Source organism: Mesoplodon densirostris, chromosome 5 (assembly GCF_025265405.1).
Source record: "Mesoplodon densirostris isolate mMesDen1 chromosome 5, mMesDen1 primary haplotype, whole genome shotgun sequence".
Lineage (NCBI taxonomy): Eukaryota > Metazoa > Chordata > Mammalia > Artiodactyla > Ziphiidae > Mesoplodon > Mesoplodon densirostris.
The window spans coordinates 2626584-2650132 of record NC_082665.1 but is presented as its reverse complement, the minus strand read 5'-3'; the positions used below and the strand labels follow the sequence as shown (position 1 = coordinate 2650132).

Here is a 23549-nt window from a genome sequence, read left to right as displayed (position 1 = left end):
GGAAAAGAACTGACAACTTCAGTCTTTGCCCGGAGGGTCGGGGGGAGGCACCCAGGGCTCAGACAAGGCCCAGGCTTGGGGGGATGTGTTGAGCTCATGGAGACCGTCTGCCCGGGTACTTTGACGACTGACTTGTGTTCTGACCCTGACTTTTGGGTCCGAGGCTGCAGGGTGTAGCCCAGGGCCAGAGCAGAGGCCTGACGTTGAGTCGTCCCGTGGGAGGATGCCCAGCACTGGGGGAAGCCCCCGGGGAGGAGGGGCCGTGGACAGCAGGTCTCGGAATGGCCTGCCCGTCTGTGCACCTGCTGCCATTCCTCCCTCCAAGTGTGAGCGCCCGGGTGAGTCAGACACACTCCAGCCTCACTGGGCAGGACAAGGGTGTCTGCTGGACGCCCGGGCTCCTCTGCAGCAGAACCAACAGGGCTCATGAGCAGACCCTGGTGTGTTTCTGGAGAATCCCAAGGAAGAGGGGTGGCCGGGGGCCAGAGGGAACACAGCCACCTCGTGCATTCCTGTCGATCATCTCTACAGGCCACTGTAACAGACCACCACGGGTGGGCAGCCCACACAACAGACAGGAGGCTGGGCGCCCAAGACGGAGGTACCCACAGATGCAGCGTCTGGTGAGGACCGCATCCTGGTTCAGAGACGGCTACATCCTTCTTGCTGTGTTCTCACACGGGAGAGAAAGAGGTCACCTCTCTCTCTTCTCCTGTAAGGGCACTGTCCCGTCATGAGGCAAAGGTCCCACCTCCTAATGCCATCATTTTGGGGGCCAGGGTTTCAACACACGAATCTTGGCAGTGGGGGGGACACAAATATTCAGACCAGAGCAGCAACTAAAGCTCGGGGGCCTCTGAGGAGCTGGGGAGCAGGCAGTGTGTGCCCTGCCCCTGGATGCTGGCCAGGTGGTCCCACTGGCCTGTCAAGGAGCCTGGGGAGAGGGTGAAGGACCGGGCAGCTGGGGCACGGCCAGCCACACCTGCGGACAGCAGTGGCCAGAGTGAAGAAGAGCCGGGGCCCAGGGCTCAGAGCCTCACCCCACAAGAGAGAGAGCTGCTTGGGGCCACATGGAAAAACACCCTGGGCTAAAAAGCCCTCAGGGTGCCAGGCTGCAAACACTACGAACCCCCAGCAGCCTTTCCCCTAATCGATGCCCTTTAGAAGGCATCGGGGCAGGTGGCAGACATCAGAGGGACGGCCTTGTGAGGCACTGGGCAGCGGAGGAGAATCGGGGGAATCTCAGACAAGTCCCCACTGCCGGGCACAGGCCAAGGGCCAGCAGTAGGGCAGGGGAGTGGGGACGCCGCCCCGCTGGTCAGGCTGTGGGGCTGTGAGGCCAGGCCGCCCCGTCCAGCCTCCACAGGGACGTTGCCTCAGGACAGGCCCGCCCTTTAGGCAGCGTCCCCTGCCCCCAGCGAGCACTGTCTGCAGGACCGTCTGGGCCCCTGGCCAGAGTCCCACCTCCCAGCTCTCACGTGCCTGGGGCGCGCTAGAGAAATGCAGACAGATTGTGCCCCTTCACCCGGCCAGGGGCTCAGACCGCCCCCCTCCCCAGCCCCCAGGCCATCCTCTCTGGACGAGGAAACTGGGGAGCAGCGGCCCTGGAAGGAGGCCAAGTGCTCCAGGCGGAAACAGAGCTGCCCGCTGTGACGAAGGCTGCCCCTCCCGAGCAGCAGGGCACAGCGTGGCCCAGACCGAAATGCTCCAGAAGGACCTGGAAAAGAGGAAGCGTGTGCCGAGTAGGGCAGGGGTGGCCGATTACAGGGAAAGGACAAGCCGTCCTGCTCCCCGATGGCCGGTTGTGCAAGCCCGGGGCCACCGGCGGGCACTGGGGATTAACTGGCGCAGACAGTGTGTCCTGACCACAGTGTGACTAACTGCGGGACAAACAGGAAGGCTTCCCACCTGCCAGAGCCCGGCCAGTGCCTCCTGCAAGACAACAGCATCAGGAGCCCAGGGAGAACAGGCAGCTGTGACGTCCACGGGGCATGAGGCAGCGTCCGGCCTGGGCGGGGCTGCGAGATGGGGACCCTCATCCCAGAGGCTGTGCCGCCAGCCAGGGCCTGGTCTGCTCATTTCCCTCTCACTCCCGCTCCCTGACCTCAAGACAGCGCTCTCCTCCAGGCAGCTTCCAGGAGCAGCAGTTTTCCCAGCACAGGAAGGAAAACAAGATTCAGAAAGGGGCTCGAGGTCATAGGACCATGGGGAGCAGGGGGGCTTCTGCCCAGGCCGGCCCTCCGCCCAGGACCCTGGTCACTTGGCTGCTGGGTTTAAGGGGAAATGCAAACCTGGCCTCAGATGAGCAGGGAGCTTCAGGTCTGTCCTGCAGGGCCAGGGCCCTGTCACCTGTCACAGCTCCCTTAAGCCTGGCCCCATGTCTGAGCACAGTACACTCGGTCCACAGTCAGAAACAGCAAAACAGATATACATCCCCAGAAACGCGGGAGGTAAGCGTCTTCAGCGTCTCCGGGAGTCCTGCAGCCACAGCCCTCCTGCGAGCACACAAACCCTAATGCCACCTTACATGGGGACACAGAGTGAGGGGGACAGGAGGACAAATGTCCACTCTGAACCCTAGTCCAGCCCCCTCAGCAGAGGCCCGGTCTTACTCTGGGTTTCCTTAGCTCTGCACTGGAAACTCATGACCTCAACATCAGATAGAAAATAACAACGCCCCGTGACAGGTCCATTCAGACAAGACACAGGTGACAGAGGGCAGCCCCAGGCCAGCCGAGTGCATGGTGCTCAGCGAGCCAGCCCTCCCCTCTGTGCCGTTCCCGGGAGGACAATCTCCAAGGATCCTGCTGCTTCCAGATTTTTATTCTTTTACGTGCTTCCCTTCCACTCCTGGAAAGAAATCTATACCTAGAGACTTGCGTTTTCTTATTTGTGGCCAAATTTCTTCCAGGATTTCATGGGCTTGGAGACCAGGCATAGCAGAGTAACCTGGCTGGACCAGAGCCAAGACACCTGCTTAGCATCGCAGAAAGGGATGACAAATCCCACGCAGGCACACACACATGCACGCGTGCAGACACACTTATAGATGCACACACGTGGATACACATGCACACGGATACACACACTCACAGACAAGATCTGGGGCTGCAACCACTCACAGACCTTCCGGGGACACCATCACCGAACCTGACCCGTGTCCGAGCAGGGCGTGCGGGGGGGCAGGGATGCGGGGAGAGTCCACACTGGTGTGCACGTGGGAGAGAGGGCAGGAGGGGCAGAGGCCACAGGAAAGCGGCCTTTGTGGCTTCGGCCACGGTGTCCCGGCCATCCAGCGGCATGAGTGCTCCAGAGGAGAAAATCCAGAGCATGAGGACAGCAGGAGCCCAGGGCCTCAGCCGTCACTCCTCCCCTCCCAGGGAGCCGGGGAGCCAGGGTGGAGTCGAGGTGGATGAGAACCAAGACGGCAGAGAAGAGGGGCTGCTGGGCCCAGCCAGTGGGGCGCCAGGCCCCAGCCTGGGTGCCAGCAGTGCAGGGCGGGGGCTCCGCTGCTCCCCCAGGGCACTTCCCTGCAGACCAGGGGACCTGAAGGGAGAAGCCCAAGGTCTTGGTCCCACACGGCCGCGCTCCGGACGCAGCACGGCCCCAGGCTGCAGCCACGCCAGGATCACAGTCCCATTGGGTGGAAAGGCCCCGCCACTCCCTGCACCCGAGCAGAACCACACCGGAACCACTTGTGACCAACAGGCACTCGGGCCAACAGAGGTGCTGCTGCCCTCATAAACAGGAGGCACCCGGAGGCGAGAAACCCATCCCAACCCGAGAAGCACCTCCTACCCTCGCAACTGGAGGAAGTGTGTTCCAATACCGAGTGTAGCACTAAGGTTCTGGGACTTGCTTCCTGGCTGGTGGCTACCCTGACTCACCAAGAGTTAAACGTGCCAAGTACAACGTATAAGGGCAGCAAGTGCGTGATGTGTTGTTTATATACAGATTGTCATGAAAACAGTTCACCTCAAAAAACAGCTTTGATGCTTCAGGGCCCAGAAAAACACACTTTTCATGAATCTTGTGCCAACCCAAGGGGCTTGCTCCCCTCTGCCCTTAGATGGTATCTTCCAAGCTTCAGCTGCCCCTTTATTTCTCCTCTATTGGCATTTGGTTAAAGAACAAGGAGAAAAAGAAAAAGCACCAGTCCTTCGTGCCAGGGGTCGCCTCCCCTCTGGCCCCCACGGCCCCGCCCCAGAGCGGGGGGTGGCGGGGGGGCAGGAGGCCAACTATCTCTAATCCCAGCCGTGCCTGGAGCTGGCTTTCTGGACTAGAGCAGGTAGGAGAGTTTGTCTGCTCCTGGCCTCATCTGTCTCAGCTCTACGGGATCTCAAAGAAAGACTGAAAGAGAGAAATACTCAGTTATTCCAGGCAAAGGCAAGACAGGCTGTAGTGATGCTGAAAGAGGAATAAATATTAATTTTGTAAACTGACCTGCAAATACTGAACAGAACCTTTTAGAAGTCAACGTTTTTCTAAAAATAGAACTACCATACGACCCAGCAATCCCACTACTGGGCATATACCCTGAGAAAACCATAATTCAAAAAGAGTCATATACCAAAATGTTCATTGCAGCTCTATTTACAATAGCCAGGACATGGAAGCAACCTAAGTGTCCATCAACAGATGAATGGATAAAGAAGATGTGGCACATATATACAATGGAATATTACTCAGCCATAAAAAGAAATGAATTTGAGTTATTTGTAGTGAGGTGGATGGACCTAGTCTGTCATACAGAGTGAAGTAAGTCAGAAAGAGAAAGACAAATACCGTATGCTAACACATATATATGGAATCTAAGGAAAAAAGAAATGGTCATGAAGAACCTATGGGAATAAAGACACAATGGCAAGATGGGAATAAAGATACAGACCTACTAGAGAATGGACTTGAGGATATGGGGAGGGGGAAGGGTAAGCTGTGACAAAGTGAGAGTGGCATGGACATATATACACTACCAAATGTAAAACAGATAGCTAGTGGGAAGCAGCCGCATAGCACAGGGAGATCAGCTCGGTGCTTTGTGACCACCTGGAGGGGTGGGATAGGGAGGGTGGGAGGGAGACGCAAGAGGGAAGAGATATGGGGACATATGTATATGTATAACTGATTCACTTTGTTATAAAGCAGAAACTAACACACCATTGTAAAGCAATTATACTCCAATAAAGATGTTAAAATAAAATAAAATAAAAGTCAACATTTTTAATGCTGACGATTCATCTCCATCTCTCCCTATCCCTGACTGCTATCACGTGATCAGGCAGCCATGGGCACCTGTCATGTATGAGCACGTGCTGTCTAAACACCACGTGGGGGGTGGGCAGAAGGCGTAACGGTGGACGTCTGGCCGCTGTCCTCTGCCTCCCTTCCTTCCCACCCTGTATGACCCCGTGGGCCTGCTGGTAGCATCCACGCATGGTGGCCAAAGAGGGTGCCAGAGGGATCTAAACTGCAGGTCACCAGAACTATGAAAGCCCAAGAGTAGGACCTGACCCTGGTCTGGAGAACAAGTGACCACAGACAATGGTGGACACACACCCCAGGAGGTGGAGGTGACATCACATCGTGATTAAGGGCTACCGAAAAGGGACACAGGCTCGAATCGCGGCTGGGCCACCTGGGCAGGCAGTGTGGCCTCTCTGGGCTCGTCCCCTCACCCACAGAAAGTGGCTGTGAGCACTGGGCTGGTACAAACTGGACACAAGCCCTGATGGCCACCAGGAAACCGAATGCTCTGTATCCAATTACAGGGCTGACGTCAATGTGGGAAACCTTACAGTTTCACAGAAAGCATGACGCTATCAAATGTTTTTCATGCCAGAGGGCCTTGTTACATGCCTGGCACTGCACTAGGCCACAGGAACTCAACAAACATGATTCTCATGTCCAGAGCAAGAGGTCCTTACAAGCTGTTGATGGTGAGTTCCCACAAACTCCCAGAAATTGTATAGGAAATGGCACATGTGTGCTTACAGGCATTTCTGTGTAGAGCAGTTTAACGGGTTGTCAAGGCGCTCCGTAATTCCACAGCAGAAAACACATCAGATCCAGGAATCCCAGAAAGATCCAAATACAATGAGCCCAAAGAGACCCACACCAAGACACATTATAATTAAAATGTCAAAAGTTAACAGTAGGGCTTCCCTGGTGGCGCAGTGGTTGAGAGTCCGCCTGCCGATGCAGGGGACACGGGTTCGTGCCCCGGTCCGGGAAGATCCCACGTGCTGCAGAGCAGCTGGGCCCGTGAGCCATGGTCACTGAGCCTGCACGTCCGGAGCCTGTGCTCCGCAACGGGAGAGGCCACAAGAGTGAGAGGCTTGCATACCGCAAAAAATAAATAAATAAATAAATAAAGCAGAAACTAACACACCATTGTAAAGCAATTATACTCCAATAAAGATGTTAAAAAAAAAAAAAGTTAACAGTAAAGAGAGAATCTTAAAAGCAGCAACAGAAAAACAACTTTTACATTTAAGGGAGCCCCTATAAGCCTATTAGAAGATTTCTCTGCAGAAACTTTGCAGCCAGAAGGGAGTGGCATGATATATTCAAAGGAAAAAAACTTCCAACCAAGACTACTCTGCCCAGCAAGGTTATCATTCAGAACTGAAGAAGAGATAAAAGTGCTTTCCAGACAAGCAAAAGCTAAAAGAGTTTATCACCACTAAACCAACCCTACAAAAAAAGTTAAATGGACTTCTTTAAGCTGAAAAGAAAGGGCAGCAATTACTAACAAGAAAACATGTAAAAGTAAAAATCTTACTTGGTAAAGGTTAAGTATATAATTAAGAAAGTAGATTAATCACTTACAGAGCTAGTATGAAGGGTAAAAGACAAAAGTAGTAAAAATAACTATAACGACATTTAATTAAGGGATACACAAAATAAAAAGATGTAAAACGTGACATCAAAAACGTAAAGCACAGGCTGGGCAGGGGAGTGAAAATGCAGAGTTTTAGAATGTGTTCAAACTTAACTTGCTGAGTTCGGTCCTGTGCCAGCCTGTGAGCGACAGCCCTTCCCTCACACCTGACTGGGCCTCTGGGGTGAGGAGGTACTGCACGAAAGGAAATCTGAGGCACAGAGAAGTTAACTGCCTGGTCCAAGATCAAAGAACTAGTTTTCCTAGGGGGATCTTCAAGATGGCGGAGGAGTAAGACGTGGAGATCACCAACCTCCCCACAAATACATCAAAAATACATCTACATGTGAAACAGCTCCTACAGAACACCTACTGAACGCTGGCAGAAGACCTCAGACCTCCCAAAAGACGCCAGAGGGCGATCTGCACGCAGAGGCGGGGCCAAATCCAAAGCTGAACCCCGGGAGCTGTGCGAACAAAGAAGAGAAAGGGAAATCTCTCCCAGCAGGCTCAGAAGCAGCAGATTAAAGCTCCACAATCAACCTGAGGTACCTGCGTCTGTGGAATACCTGAATAGACAATGAATCAGCCCAAAACTGAGGCAGTGGACTTCGGGAGTAACTGCAGACTTGGGGTTTGCTGTATGCAACTGACTAGTTTCTGATTTTTATGTTTTCCTTAGTTTAGTTTTTAGCGCTTGTTATCATTGGTAGATTTGTTTATTGATTTGGTTGCTCTCTTCCTTTTTTTAATATATATATATATTTCTTTGTCTCTTTCTGTGAGTGTGTATGTGTATGCTTCTTTGTGTGATTTTGTCTGTATAGGTTTGCTTTTACCATTTGTCCTCGGGATCTGTCTGTCCCTTTTTTTCTTTGGTATAGTTTTTAGCGCTTGTTATCATTAGTGGATTTGTTTATTGGTTTGGTTGCTCTCTTCTTTTTTTTTATTACTTTTTTCTTTTTTTCCATTTTAATAACTTCATTTATTTTATTTATTTATTTCCCTTTCTTTCTTTTTTCTCCCTTTTCTTCTGAGCCCTGTGGCTGACAGGGTCTTGGTGCTCCAGCCATGGGTCAGGCCTGAGCCTCTGAGGTGGGAGAGCCGAGCAGGACGCTGGGCCACCAGAGACCTCCCGACCCCACGTGATATCCATCAGTGAGAGCTCTCCCACAGATCTACGTCGCAACGCTAAGACCCAGCTCCACTCAACGACCAGCAAGCTACAGTGCTGGACACCCCATTCCAAACAACTAGCAAGACAGGAACACAACCCCACCCATTAGCAGAGACGCTGCCTAAAATCATAATAAGTCCACAGACATCCTAAAACACACCACCAGACATGGACCTGTCCACCAGAAAGACAAGATCCAGCCTCATCCAACAGAACACAGGTACCCTCCACCAGGAAGCCTACACAACTCACTGAACCAACCTTACCCACTGGAAGCAGACACCAAAAAACAACGGGAACTACGAACCTGCAGCCTGCGAAAAGGAGACCCTAAACACAGTAAGATAAGCAAAATGAGAAGACAGAGAAATACACAGCAGATGAAGGAGCAAGGTAAAAACCCACCAGGCCAAACAAATGAAGAGGAAACAGGCAGTCTACCTGAAAAAGAATTCAGAGTAATGATAGCAAATATGATCCAAAATCTTGGAAACAGAATGGAGAAAGTACAAGAAACATTTAACAAGGACCAAGAAGAACTAAAGAGCAAACAAACAATGATGAACAACACAATAAATGAAATTAAAAATTCTCTAGAAGGGATCAATAGCAGAATAACTGAGGCAGAAGAACGGATAAGTGATAAAATAGTGGAAATACCTACTGCAGAGCAGAATAGAGAAAAAAGAATGAAAAGAACTGAGGACAGTCTCAGAGACCTCTGGGACAACATTAAATGCACCAACATTTGAATTATAGGGGTTCCAGAAGAAGAAGAGAAAAAGAAAGGGACTGAGAAAATATTTGAAGAGATTATAGTTGAAAACTTCCCTAATATGGGAAAGGAAATAGTTAATCAAGTCCAGGAAGCACAGAGAGTACCATACAGGATAAATCCAAGGAGAAACATGCCAAGACACATATTAATCAAACTGTCAAAAATTAAATGCAAAGAAAACATATTAAAAGCAGCAAGGCAAAAACAACACATAACACACAAGGGAATCCCCATAAGGTTAACAGCTGATCTTTCAGCAGAAACTCTGCAAGCCAGAAGGGACTGGCAGGACATATTTAAAGTGATGAAGGAGAACAACCTGCAACCAAGATTACTCTACCCAGCAAGGATCTCATTCAGATTGGATGGAGAAATTAAAACCTTCACAGACAAGCAAAAGCTGAGAGAGTTCAGCACCACCAAACCAGCTTTACAACAAATGCTAAAGGAACTTCTCTAGCCAGCAAACACAAGAGAAGGAAAAGACCTACAATAACAAACCCAAAACAATTAAGAAAATGGTAATAGGAACATACATACCGATAATTACCTTAAATATAAATGGATTAAATGCTCCAACCAAAAGACATAGACTGGCTAAATGGATGCAAAGACAAGACCCATATATATGCTGTCTACAAAAGGCCCACTTCAGACCTAGAGACACATACAGACTTAAAGTGAGGGGATGGAAAAAGATATTCCATGAAAGTGGGAATCAAAAGAAAGCTGGAATAGCAATTCTCGTATCAGACAAAATAGACCTTAAAATAAAGACTATAACAAGAGACAAAGAAGGACACTACATAATGATCAAGGGATCAATCCAACAAGAAGATATAACAATTGTAAATATTTATGCATCCAACATAGGATCACCGCAAAACATAAGGCAAACGCTAACAGCCATAAAACAGGAAATCGACAATAACACAATAATAGTAAGGGACTTTAACACCCCACTTTCACCAATGGACAGATCATCCAAAATGAAAATAGATGAGGAAACACAAGCTTTAAATGATACATTAAACAAGATGGACTTAATTGATATTTATAGGACATTCCATCCAGAAACAACAGAATGCACTTTCCAAGTGCTCATGGAACATTCTCCAGGATAGATCATATCTTGGGTCACAAATCAACGCTTGGTAAATGTAAGAAAACTGAAATCGTATCAAGTATCTTTTCCGACCACAACGCTATGAGACTAGATATCAAGTACAGGAAAAAATCTGAAAAAATACAAACACATGGAGGCTAAACAATACATTACTAAGTAACCAAGAGATCACTGAAGAAATCAAAGAGGAAATCAAAAAATACCTAGAAACAAATGACAATGAAAACACAACGACCCAAAACGTATGGGATGCAGCCAAAGCAGTTCTAAGAGGGAAGGTTACAGCAATACAATCCTACCTCAAGAAACAAGAAACATCTCAAATAAACAACCTAACCTTACACCTAAAGCAATTAGAGAAAGAAGAACAAAAGTTAGCGGAAAGAAATCATAAAGATCAGATCAGAAATAAATGAAAAAGAAATGAAGGAAATGATAGCAAAGATGAATAAAACTAAAAGCTGATTCTTTGAGAAGATAAAATTGATAAACCATTAGCCAGATTCATCAAGAAAAAAAAGAGAGAAGACTCAGATCAATAGAATTAGAAATGAAAAAGGAGAAGTAACAACTGACACTGCAGAAATACACAGGAACATGAGAGATTACTATAAGCAACTATATGCCAATGAAATGGACAACCTCTAAGAAATTCTTAGAAAAGCACAGCCTTCCGAGACTGAACCAGGAAGAAATAGAAAATGTAAACAGACCAATCACAAGCACTGAAATTGAAACTGTGATTAAAAGTCTTCCAAGAAACAAAAGCCCAGGACCAGATGGCTTCACAGGCGAATTCTATCAAACATTTAGAGAAGAACTAACACCTATCCTTCTCAAACTCTTCCAAAATATAGCAGAGGGAGGAACACTCCCAAACTCATTCTACGAGGCCACAATCACCCTGAAACCAAAACCAGACAAAGATGTCACAAAGAAAGAAAACTACAGGCCAAGATCACTGATGAACACAGATGCAGAAAACCTCAATAAAATACTAGCAAACAAAATCCAACAGAACATTAAAAGGATGATACACCATGATCAAGTGGGATTTATCCCAGGAATGCAAGGATTCTTCAGTATACACAAACCAATCCATGTGATACACCATATTAACAAACTGAAGAATAAAAACCATATCATCATCTCAATAGATGCAGAAAAATCTTTTGAAAAAATTCAACACCGATTTATGATTAAAAAAACCCTCCAGAAAGTAGACACAGAAGGAACTAACCTCAACATAATAAAGGCCATATATGACAAACTCACAGCCAACATCATTCTCAATGGTGAAAAACTGAAACCATTTCCACTAAGATCAGGAACAAGACAAGGCTGTCCAAGCTCACCACTCTTATTCAACATCATTTTGGAAGTTTTAGCCACAGCAATGAGAGATGAAAAAGAAATAAAAGGAATCCAAATCAGAAAAGAAGAAGTAAAGCTGTCACTGTTTGCAGATGACATGATACTATACATAGAGAATCCTAAAGAAGCTACCAGAAAACTACTAGAGCTAATCAAAGAATTTGGTAGAGTAGCAGGATCCAAAATTAATGCACGGAAATCTCTTGCATTCCTATACACTAATGATGAAAAATCTGAAAGAGAAATTAAGGAAACACTCCCATTTACCAATGCAACAAAAAGAATAAAATACCTAGAAATAAACCTACCTAAGGAGACAAAAGACCTGTATGCAGAAAACTGTAAGACACTGATGAAAGAAATTAAAGATGATACAAACAGATGGAGAGATATACCATGTTCTTGGATTGGAGGAATCAACATTGTGAAAATGACTATACTACCCAAAGCAATCTACAGATTCAGTGCAATCCCCATCAAACTACCAGTGGCATTTTCCACAGAAGTAGAACAAAAAATTTCACATTTTGTGTGGAAACACAAAAGACCCCGAATAGCCAAAGCTATTGAGAAAGAAAAACGGAGCTGGAGGAATCAGGCTCCCGGACTTCAGACTATACTACAATGCTACAGTAATCAAGACAGTATGGTACTGGCACAAAAACAGGAATATAGATCAATGGAACAGGATAGAAAGCCCAGAGAGAAACCCACGCACATATGGTCACTTTATTTTTGATAAAGGAGGCAAGAATATACAGTGGAGAAAAGACAGCCTCTTCAATAAGTCATGCCGGGAAAACTGGACAGCTACATGTAAAAGAATGAAATTAAAACAGTCCCTAACACCATACACAAAAATAAACTCAAAATGGATTAAAGACCTAAATGTAAGGCCCAGACACTATAAAACTCTTAGAGGAAAACACAGGCAGAACACTCTGTGACATAAATCACAGCAAGATCCTTTTGGACCCACCTCCTAGAGAAATGGAAATAAAAACAAAAATAAACCAATGGGACCTAATGAAACTTCAAAGCTTTTGCACAGCAAAGGAAACCATAAACAAGATGAAAAGATAACCCTCAGAATGGGAGAAAATATTTGCAAATGAAGCAACTGACAAAGGATTAATCTCCAAAATATACAGGCAGCTGACGCAACTCAATATCAAAAAAAAAAAAACCCAATCCAAAAATGGGCAGAAGACCTAAATAGACATTTCTCCAAAGAAGATATACAGATTGCCAACAAACACATGAAAGGATGCTCAACATCACTAATCATTAGAGAAATGCAAATCAAAACTACAATGAGGTATCACCTCACACCGGTCAGAATGGCCATCATAAAAAAATCTACAAACAATAAATGCTGAACAGGGTGTGGAGAAAAGTGAACCCTCTTGCGCTGTTGGTGGGAATGTAAATTGATACAGCCACTATGGAGAACAGTATGGAGGTTCCTTAAAAAACTAAAAATAGAACTACCATACGACCCAGCAATCCCACTACTGGGCATATACCCTGAGAACACCATAATTCAAGAAGAGTCATGTACCACAATGCGCACTGCAGCTCTACTTACAATAGCCAGGACATGGAAGCAACCTAAGTGTCCACTGACAGATGAATGGATAAAGAAGATGTGGCACATATATACAATGGAATATTACTCAGCCATAAAAAGAAACGAATTTGAGTTATTTGTAGTAAGGTGGATGGACCTAGAGTCTGTCATACAGAGTGAAGTAAGTCAGAAAGAGAAAGACAAATACCGTATGCTAACACATATATGTGGAATCTAAAAAAAAAAAAATCGTTCTGAAGAACCTAGGGGCAGGACAGGAATAAAGACACAGATGTAGAGAACAGACTTGAGGACAGAGGGAGAGGCAAGGGTAAGCTGGGATGAAGTGAGAGAGTGGCATGGACATATATACACTACCACATGTAAAACAGATAGCTAGTGGGAAGCAGCCACATAGCACAGGGAGATCAGCTTGGTGCTTTGTGTCCACCTAGAGGGGTGGGAGAGGGAAGGTGGGAGGGAGGCGCAAGAGGGAGGAGATATGGGGTTATATGTATACGTATAGCTGATTCACTTTCTTATACAGCAGAAACTAACACACCATTGTAAAGCAATTATACTCCAATAAAGATGTTAAAAAAAAACTTAACTTGTCATCAACCTAAAATAGACTGATTATATATATATATATAAGCTGTTACAATGTGAGCCTCATGGTAACCACAAGGCAAAACCTATCAGATACACCAAAAACAATGAGAAAGCAATCTAAGCATAACACTACAGAAAGTCCTTCAAATCACAAGGAAAGAAAGCAAGAGAGGAAGAAAGAAACACAGTGGAACTATAAAACAGCCAGAAAACAAATAACAAAATGGCAATAAGCACATACCTATCAATAATTACTTTAAATATAAATTATGTTTAATGTTTAAATGTCTTATGATGCAAATGGAAACCAAAAGAAAGCTAGGATAACTACACTTCATCACACAAAATACACTTTATAACAAAGACTAATAAAAGACAAAAATGAGCATTACATAATGAAAGAGCAGTCAATCCAACAAGAAGACATAACATTTATAAATATTTATGCACCCAACATAGGTGCTTAACAGACCCAAAGGGAGAAACTGACAGCAATACAGTAATAGTTGGGGAAATTTAACACCCCAATTATATCAATGGATAGATCATCCAGACAGAAAATTAATAAGGAAACACTGGCCTTAAATGACACATTAGACTAGATGGACTTAATAGATATATATATAGAGAGAACATTCCATCCAAAAGCAGCAGCACATTCTTCTCAAGTGCACAGGGAACATTCTCCAGGATACATCACATCCTAGAGCACAAAACAAGCCTGGGTAAATTTAAGAAGATTGAAGACATATTAAGCATCTTTTCTGACCACAATGACATACAGCGAGAAATCAATTACAAGAAAACTGGAAAAATTACAAATAGGTGGTGATTAACAACATGCTTCTGAACAACCAATGAGTCAACAAATAAATCAAAGGAGAAATTTAAAAATACCTGAGACAAATGAAAATGGAAATACAACATACCAAAATCTCTGGAATACACTACAGGAGTTCTAAGAGGGAAGCTCATAGCAATACAGCCCTAACTCAAGACACAAGAAAAACCTCAAACAATCTAACTTTACACCTGAAGGAACTAGAACAAACAAAACCCAAAGTTAGTAGAAGGAAGGAAATAATAAAGATCAAAGTGGAAATAAATGAAATAGAAACTAAAAGAGACATAGAAAAAAATCAGTGAAACTAAGAGCTGGTTCTTGGAAAAGATAAAATTGACAAACCTTTAGATAAGCTAACTAAGAAAAAAGAGAGAAGGCTCAAATAAATTCAGAAGTGAAAGAGGAGAAATTACAACTGATATCAAAGAAATACAAAGAATCATGAGACTACTATGAACAATTATATGCCAACAAATTGGACCTTAGAATTAGCCCAAATTTTAAAAAATGGATTAATTCCCAGAAACATACAATCTTCCAAGACAGAATTATGGAGAAATAGAAAATTTGAATAGACTGATCACTAGTAAGGAAACTGAACAGTAATCCAAAAAACTCCCTGCAAACAAAAGTCCAGGACCAGACGGCTTCACTGGTGAATTCTGCCAAAAATTCAAAGAAGATTTGATACCTATCCTTCTCAAACTCTTCCAGAAAACTGAAGAGGGGATAATGCTCTCAAATTCATTTTACAAAGCCAATACTACCCTGATACCAAAACCAGACAAGGATGCCACCAGAAAAGAAACTACAGGCCAATATTCCTGGGCACAGATGCAAAAATCCTCAACAAAACATTAGCAAACCAAATTCAACAACACATTAAAAGGATCAGACACCGTGATCAAGTGGGGATTCATTCCAAGATGCCAAGGATAGTTCAATACCCACAAATCAATCCATGTGACCCACCACATTAACAAATGGAAGAATAAAAATCGTATGATCATCTCAATAGATGCAGAAAAAGCTTTTGGCAAAACCCAACATCCGTTTATCATAAAAACTCTCAACAAACTGGATATGGACAGAACATACCTCAACACTATAAGGCCAAACGCAACAAGCCCAGAGCTAACGTCATACTCAACGGTGAAAAATTAAGACCTTTTCCCTTAATACAAGGAACAAGACAAAGGTGCACACTCTCACCCCTCTCATTCAATGTAGTATTGAAAGTCCTAGCCAGAGCAATCGGGCGAAAAAAGAAATAAAAGGCGTCCAAATTGGAAAGGAAAAAGTAAAACTATCACTATTTGAGACAACATGATTTTATATAGAGAGAAAACCCTAAACCATATGATAGAGCAATTTCACATTTAGGTACTCATGCAAAAGACCTGAAAGCAGGAACTCAAACAGATACTTGTATACCAATATTCACTGCATTAATCACAACAGCCAAAGGTTAAAACAAGTGTCCATCAACAGATAAATGGATAAACAAAATGTGTTACAAAGATACAATGGACTATTATACACCAAAAAAAGTAATGAAGTTCTGACTAATGCTCAACATGGATGAACCCTGAAGACATTATGCTGAGTGAAATAAGCCAGACCCAGGACAAATATTTGATTTCACTTATATGAGGTACTTGAGAAGTCAAATTCATAGAGACAGAAGTAGAACAGAGGATACCAGGGCTGGGAGGAGGGCAGTTATAAAATGAGGAGTTATTTAGTTGTGGCTCTCCTGGCTCCTTAGTTGCAGCTCACCTGGCTCCTTAGTTGCGGCATGCGAACTCTTAGTTGTGGCATGCATGTGGGATCTAGTTCCCTGACCAGGGATTCAACCCAGGCGCCCTGCACTGGGAGTGCAGAGTCTTAACCACTGTGACACGTGAGCCACAACTAAGGAGCCCACGAGCCACAACTAAGGAGCCCACCTGCTGCAACTAAGACCTGGCACAACCAAATAAATAAAATAAATAAATACATATTTTTTTTAAAAAAAAAAAAGAAAAGAAAAGAAGGAGTTACTGTTTAATGTCCAGAGTTTCTATTTGGTATGATAAAAAGTTCTGGCAACAGACAGTGGTGATGGTTGCACAACACTGTGAATATATTTAATACCACTGAATTCTACACTTCAAAATGGTTTAAATTTTATGTTCACTGTCTACATTTCTGTGATACATTTTACCACAATTCAAAAAACCTGAAGGATTACAAATAACAAATACAAATAACAACAAAAGGCAGAAACAGTCTTCACTGTGTGACACGCACTAGCACGTTCATTCTACAGCTGGAGACAAATTTCAGTGTGCGCATTCTCAGAGAAGAGAGACAGCCGTGGGCCTTAAAGATGGACCCCTGCCCTGCCCACCTGCGCCTGGACTTGACAAGCATCCAAAGACTTTCTAATGGGTTCATTGGCTCCACCTTCTGAGGCCACACTCTCCCCAAAGAATGCTGTATCCTATCCTGTTTCCTACACTGTATCAGGGTCTATACTGGAGACCCTACGCTAGTCCCAGAGGCCCTTCTGAAGCAGTCTAAGCATCTACATCATGGAAGAAAACAGAGTGAACTTCAACTTCAGGGCTTCTCAGAAAATCAGTAAGCCTACAAAAGTATTGACCAACCTTTTCCATTCATATTAATGTCATGGCAATATAGCTACAGAATCAGTGTAATGGGCACATTTACAACTTTTATTAAAATTCCTCCTTGCCCATCGTCTGACTGCAGGCCTCGGCTGCTTTTCTTCAAGTCCCAGACTTGTGATGCTGTGCTTGCTACTCTAATTAATTTTAAAATTCTCTGGAATAAGTGATAAAACATGGGGCTATATACGTATCTGGGATGAGATGAACTCCTTATAACATTAGGCTTATCCCAGTTCATGCCACGAGCAGACACAATGACCTGCATCCTAGCAGGATGGGCTCCTCTCAGATGTCACAGAAGACAGACTAGATTGGTAACGAGAAACTGAACAGCAAGAAACTGCCCTGATCACCAGTTGAGGGGTGAGAGGAGAGGGAGTGAAGTCTGGCTGTTGACATGGCAGGTTTCATGCCTTTACATACAAACTGACAGCACCAAGGAGAAAAAGTTCCTTAACTTAATAAATAGAAAAGGAATTCTTTAAAATTTAAATTTAAAGACATATGTACCTTTTTGAATTATGGTTTTCTCAGGGTATATGCCCAGCAGTGGGATTGCTGGGTCAGGTGGGAGGGAGAAGCTGAGGGGAAGTCAGAGTAGCATCGACATGTATACACGACCGAATGTAAATAGTTGGCTGGTGGGAAGCAGCCGCATAGCACAGGGAGATCAGCTCAGTGCTTTGTGATGACCCAGAGGGGTGGGACAGGGAGGGTGGGAGGGAGGCTCAAGAGGGAGGGGATATGGGGACATGCGTACGCGTATGGCTGATTCACTTTGCTGTGCAACAGAAACCAACACGGTATTGTGAAGCAATTATACTCTAATAAAGATCTATTAAAAAAATATATGGGGGCTTCCCTGGTGGCGCAGTGGTTGAGAGTCCGCTGCCGATGCAGGGGACGCGGGTTCGTGCCCCGGTCCGGGAAGATTCCACATGCCGCGGAGCGGCTGGGCCTGTGAGCCATGGCCGCTGAGCCTGCGCGTCCGGAGCCTGTGCTCTGCAACGGGAGAGACCACAACAGTGAGAGGCCCGTGTACCGCAAAAAAAAAGAAAAAAAAGTACCATTTTATTGATTTGGGTTTTTTAAAAAAATAAATTTATTAATTTATTTTTGGCTGCACTGGGTCTTTGTTGCTGCACGTGGGCCTCCTTTAGTTGCGGTGAGCAGGGCCACTCCTTGTTGCGGTGGCTTATCTCGTTGCAGAGCATGGGCTCTAGAGTGCAGGCTCAGTAGTTGTGGCACACAGGCCCAGTTGCTCTGAGGCATGTGGGATCTTCCCAGAGCAGGGCTCAGACCGATGTCCCCTGCACCGGCAGGCAGATTCCTAACCACTGCACCACCAGGGAAGTCCCTGATTTTTGTTTCTGATTTTAAAATTCACAAGAGACCTCAGATACTGCCACGTACATGCTTTTATGCATACATTTTAAACTGAGTTTTCTTTAGAGCTTTAGATGCAAAAAAAGTGAAGAACCCATTTTCCCCTTGACCTTCATAAGAAGAGCAAAAATATTAGAAAGGCCAGTCACTCCTTAAAATTGGCCTTAAGTACTTTTCCTGTGATATACATTCAAAACATGTATTTAACATATGTTTCTTTTTTTTTTCACATCTTTATCGGAGTATAACTGCTTTACAATGGTGTGTTAGTTTCTGCTTTATAACAAAGTGAATCAGCTATACATATACATATGTCCCCATATCCCCTCCCTCTTGTGTCTCCCTCCCACCCTCCCTATCCCACCTCTCTAGGTGGTCACAAAGCACCGAGCTGATCTCCCTGTGCTATGCGGCTGCTTCCCACTAGCTATCTACCTTACGTTTGGTAGTGTATATATGTCCATGCCTCTCTCTCGCTTTGTCACAGCTTACCCTTCCCCCTCCCCGTGTCCTCAAGTCCATACTCTACATCTGCATCTTTATTCCTGTCCTGCCTCTAGCTTCTTCAGAACTATTTGTTTTAGATTCCATATATATGACGTATGTTTCTTGCTTAAGGAGCTTTCATAAGAACTCCTGCTGTCCTTAGCACTTTAAAATTAGGAGGAAAAAAAACGTATCCTTCTTAATCACATCCATCTACTAATTACCTAAACTATGCAACATTCATGGGTTTGGCCCAGTGTCATTTTTCTCTATAAGCCACTGATCCCATCTTTGGCAGGAAAAAGACCCTGCATTTCTAGAGGCAGCACAACTAATTACACTAGTTTATCTCCTGTCACCTTATCAAACAAAGTAACCAAAATGAAAATGATACTATGCTAGAAAAGAACAGAAACACAACATCCTCAATTTTATTTGCCAATCAACAGGACCTTACAGAGCCACACAGCACAGATGGACCAATTTCTGCCTCTGTGAATTTTAAACTGCCTTTTAACAACATTTCTCTGGTTCTGATGAGCCAGGTTCCACAATATGTCGGCTCGTGAAATTCAAGCAACTGTGCCTTCCTGTAAGCTCCTTCATTCAGCCTCAGCCATAAACTGCACATTGCCTATAAAAGAAGCATGAAGTTATTCCAAACTGCCACGCATAGCAGAAACAGCATACAAATGTGTATGGGATGCCTGCAAGTGTGTTTTTGCTCCTACAGGATGCCCAGAGACCACGGGCCTGCAGCGTCATCCTGAGGGACACAGCACGCGCTGCTGTGCCTCTAAGGGGTGCCAGAGAGGGAACCGCACTCACACGTCGCGACACTTGTGAGAAATGGAGCACATCCTCCTCTGTTTTCTGCGGTTGAGAAGGACACACGATGAGGGGACCTGGTACACATACCCGTGCACATTGTTTAAAGAACTCCAAGCAGCTGCATGTGCTCTAATCTGTGAGGCCCTTGTCATGATACTGTTATATGAAAAACTGGACTCCTGAGCTTATAGCCAAAGGACCCAGAACAACGTAAGGAGAGATTTTTCCACCAACCACGCGTATGCATTGTAATATATACCTTCCTAACATCAAGTTTATAATATTTGAGAAAACAACAGTTGTAGCACACCAATGATTCTTCTTTCTTTACTCAAAAATAAAAGAGGCACAAAAATATAGAACTAAAATGTCCAATATCATCTGAAATAGCAGGTTCACCAAAAGATTTAAAGGTAAACTTGAACTGGCGGGGGGGAGGAATTAATTATAATTATTAGAGAGCGAATGAACTAACTGTTTTTCAAGAAAGGTATCTCAGGAAAACGCTGACCAACAGGGTAGGCGGTTATTCAACCTTCCGCTTTTAGGGGGGAACCGACAGGTCTCAGGGTCTCCTGGGCAGCAGGAGCCGCTCTGAGAAGGCCCTCTTCCGGATGCAGCTGACATGGGTCTTCACGGAGGAATGGACCCTTTCTCAGCCTCACCTCTGGCAAGGTTAACCAGCCACCCACAAAAGCACGTTCACCTCCAGAAGCAAGTCGGATGGGCACATCTCAGTACACAGCCATCTCTAGGCATCACATTTGTTGTCTGTAACACATGGCACACGGTTGGTGGCTTTAGAAGACAAAGTGGGGACCCAGGGAGAAGACGTGGTGCTGAGCACCCCTACGCATCATGCTCCCGAGTGCGCAGGTCCTCCAGGAGCTCGTGGGCCACGGCCTGCAGGTGAGGGTTGCGGCTCTTGGCCATGGCCAGGATGCGCTGCAGGGGCAGGGAACTCTGGAACTCCGAGGCCGTCCTGGAGAAGACTTCTGGCTCCAGAACCACAGACTGGACAAGGCGCAGCACATGAAGACACACCTCTGTGTCTGGATCTAGGGGGAAAGAGGTAACGCTTCTGGTTAGAATAAAACCTTCTACAGGGACCTTGGGGCAGAATCCACCCCTCAGGGGTTCTTGGCCTCTCTGAATGGTGGATGTGACAGTTTAGTAAACTATGAGCTGACCCCAAACAGTGTCACTTGTTGATGTAAAAGCTTAGCTCATAAGAGGAGCATGACAATGTCACCCTCTAGTAACATTCAACCTTCAAACATTACAATCACGTAACTTTAAAATGCTGAACTAAAAATATGAGGGCTTTTCAGGTTGTTTTCTGTAATTCTGCCCAGTTATAAGATTGTTTTAAGAGGTATTACTTCATTTTCACTCCAAGTGCAGCAAAGCCCTGAGAGACCACATACAGATACGGCATCTCTTCAGGTCACTGAGTTCCGCAAAGTCACAGCTGCAACACTCAAGGTGAAATCCGTTTTCCCGTGGGAATGCCCTCTGGAGTTACAGAACCTGACAGCCCTGTAGCAACCACTAAAAAGCAGCTGGACTGAAACAACAGCCCAACACAAGTTATAACCTTTAACCACCGGGGATCCAATTCTCCTCACCATGTCTCTCTACTGGGAGCCTTAAACATGCCACTGATTCTTGATTAGATATTGTAATTGGAACCAGACTCAAAATCAGTACCTCCTTCTTAGCACTACACTTTAAACACCTTTTAAGAAGTAAGTGGACTGAGAGAGTAGACTGAGCAAACCCTCAGTGGGAACTGCCACGGCACCAAGGCCCCCGGAGCCCTTCCCCACTGAACGAGAGCCACCAGGGCTCAGTGAAGACTGCTGTGTTGGGAAGCGGAAGAAAACCCTGCCCTACCCTGGGCCCAGACCGTTGAAGTGCTCCTATTTGGGGTAAGGGGAAGGAAACTTGCTCTGGCACAAAAACTGCCAAAGACACAGGCAGAGCGGCTGCCGCAGGGAGGAGGACAGGATCCCGGGGAAGGCGCCGCTCAGATGCAGGTGGATGGGAGCCGAACCAAAACAACAGAGAACTCCCCTGCGTCCTCCAGCGGCCCAGCAAACACCCAGCGGCCAATAGAAGCAGGCTACGGCAGCAGCGGGAGGGGCAAGAGGATGGAAGGAGACCCCTCCTGAGGCACAGACCCAGTGGGAAGGCCTGCAGCTGGGGGTGGAGACCGACAAAGGACTCTGGCAACTCAGTCCTCACCTGCAGCACAAGGAAGGAGAAGACTGGAAACCAGCGGCACAGAGTCACCACAGTGACAAAACCCACACCAGCCCAACGCCCACACCGACAGCCCCACAGAGCAGGAGGTGTAAACACTCTCTATGTACCTCATTCTCTCCTGCAGAGGTTGGTGCACTGTGGCCCAAGGGCCAAATCCAGCCCAGGGCCTGTTTCTGCACAGGCTGTGAGCTAAGGTTGGTTCTTACATTTTAAAGAGTTATCTTAAAAGAAAACAAAATAGAAGAATAATATGCAACAGAAACCACACATGACACTCAAAGTTCAAAGTATTTAATAGCTAGCTCATTACAGGAAAAGTTTGCTGACCTCTGCTCTACTGCCCTCCACACAATGCCCAACACTCAATCAGAAATTACAATGACACAGCAAGGGAAGCAAAACCCCACTGCAGTAATAAAGTAATCAGCAGAGCCAGACTCAGAGATAACCCAGATTTAGAAACAATTAGAAAAGGAATCTGAAGTAAATATGATTAATAGATGGGAAAGCACTGTTTTACGGTTCTTGTGCTATACCTGAAGCAGTACAATGTTATTTAAAGATTTTTAATGTTTCAATTGAAAATCTTCAACTAACTGTGATTAATATAATTAATTAATCACAGTTAATTAAAGACTGTATTGTAAACCCTAGGGAAAATACTAAAAAGAGTTTTTAAAATGTAAATGATAAGCCAACAGTGCAGTTAAAATAGAATATTAAATATTCAATCTAACAGTGGACAAAAAAGAGGAAAAAAGAAACAACTAGTAATATTTCTGTACTTCTATATACATTAGATGAAAACTGTATAAACACACTGATTAAAAGACAGAGAATGCACAAAACGTCAAGACCCAATTATACATTGTCTACAAGACACCCAAGATAAATATAAAGACACAGGTTAAAAATAAAAGAATAAAACCATGCCACGCAAACACTAATCAAAAGAAGTCTGCAGAGCCTATATTATTATCAGACAAGGTGGACTTCAGAACAAAAAATATTACCATGGATAAGGAGGGATTATAATTGTATAATTATAATTATAATTGTATAATTATAAAGAAGTTAATGCATCAAAAAGACACGACAGTCTTAATTAGGTATGTACCTAACAACAGAGTTTCAAGAGAAACAAAGCACAATATGCTAGAAACCCAAGTGCAAATAAATTCACAGAGGTTGGAAACTTTAATACTTTTATTTCCATTACTGATTTTAAAAAAGAAAGAAAATCAGTGAAGATACAGAATCCCTGAACAACACTATCAACCAACTTGACCAATATACATTCAAGAGGATTCAAAGTACGTTCTGTGATCATAAGGAATTAAGTTAAAAATAACAGAAATACATAATAAATAACAGAAAATAACAGAAATACAAAATAAATAACAGAAAAATATGTTAAAAAATCTCCAACTATTTGGAAATAAAACAACACACCTCTAAATAATGTATGGATCAAGAAGGAAGTCATAAGGAAAACTAGGAAATACTTTGAATGAAATGAAAATGAAAACACAGTATCATAAT

General features: G+C 44.7%; 1 protein-coding gene across 6 annotated transcripts in view; it reads right to left on the bottom strand.

Moving 5' to 3' along the window:
• Positions 1–19889: 19889 nt before the first annotated feature.
• Positions 19890–23549, bottom strand: part of HSF2BP (heat shock transcription factor 2 binding protein) — an 87125-nt gene continuing 83465 nt past the window's right edge. For all 6 annotated transcript variants that reach the window (XM_060099703.1, XM_060099707.1, XM_060099701.1 and 3 more), the window contains one exon: positions 19890–20797. In XM_060099703.1, the coding sequence (XP_059955686.1) occupies positions 20589–20797 (209 nt within the window). In that variant the 3' untranslated portion in view covers positions 19890–20588. The remainder of the gene's footprint in view (positions 20798–23549) is intronic.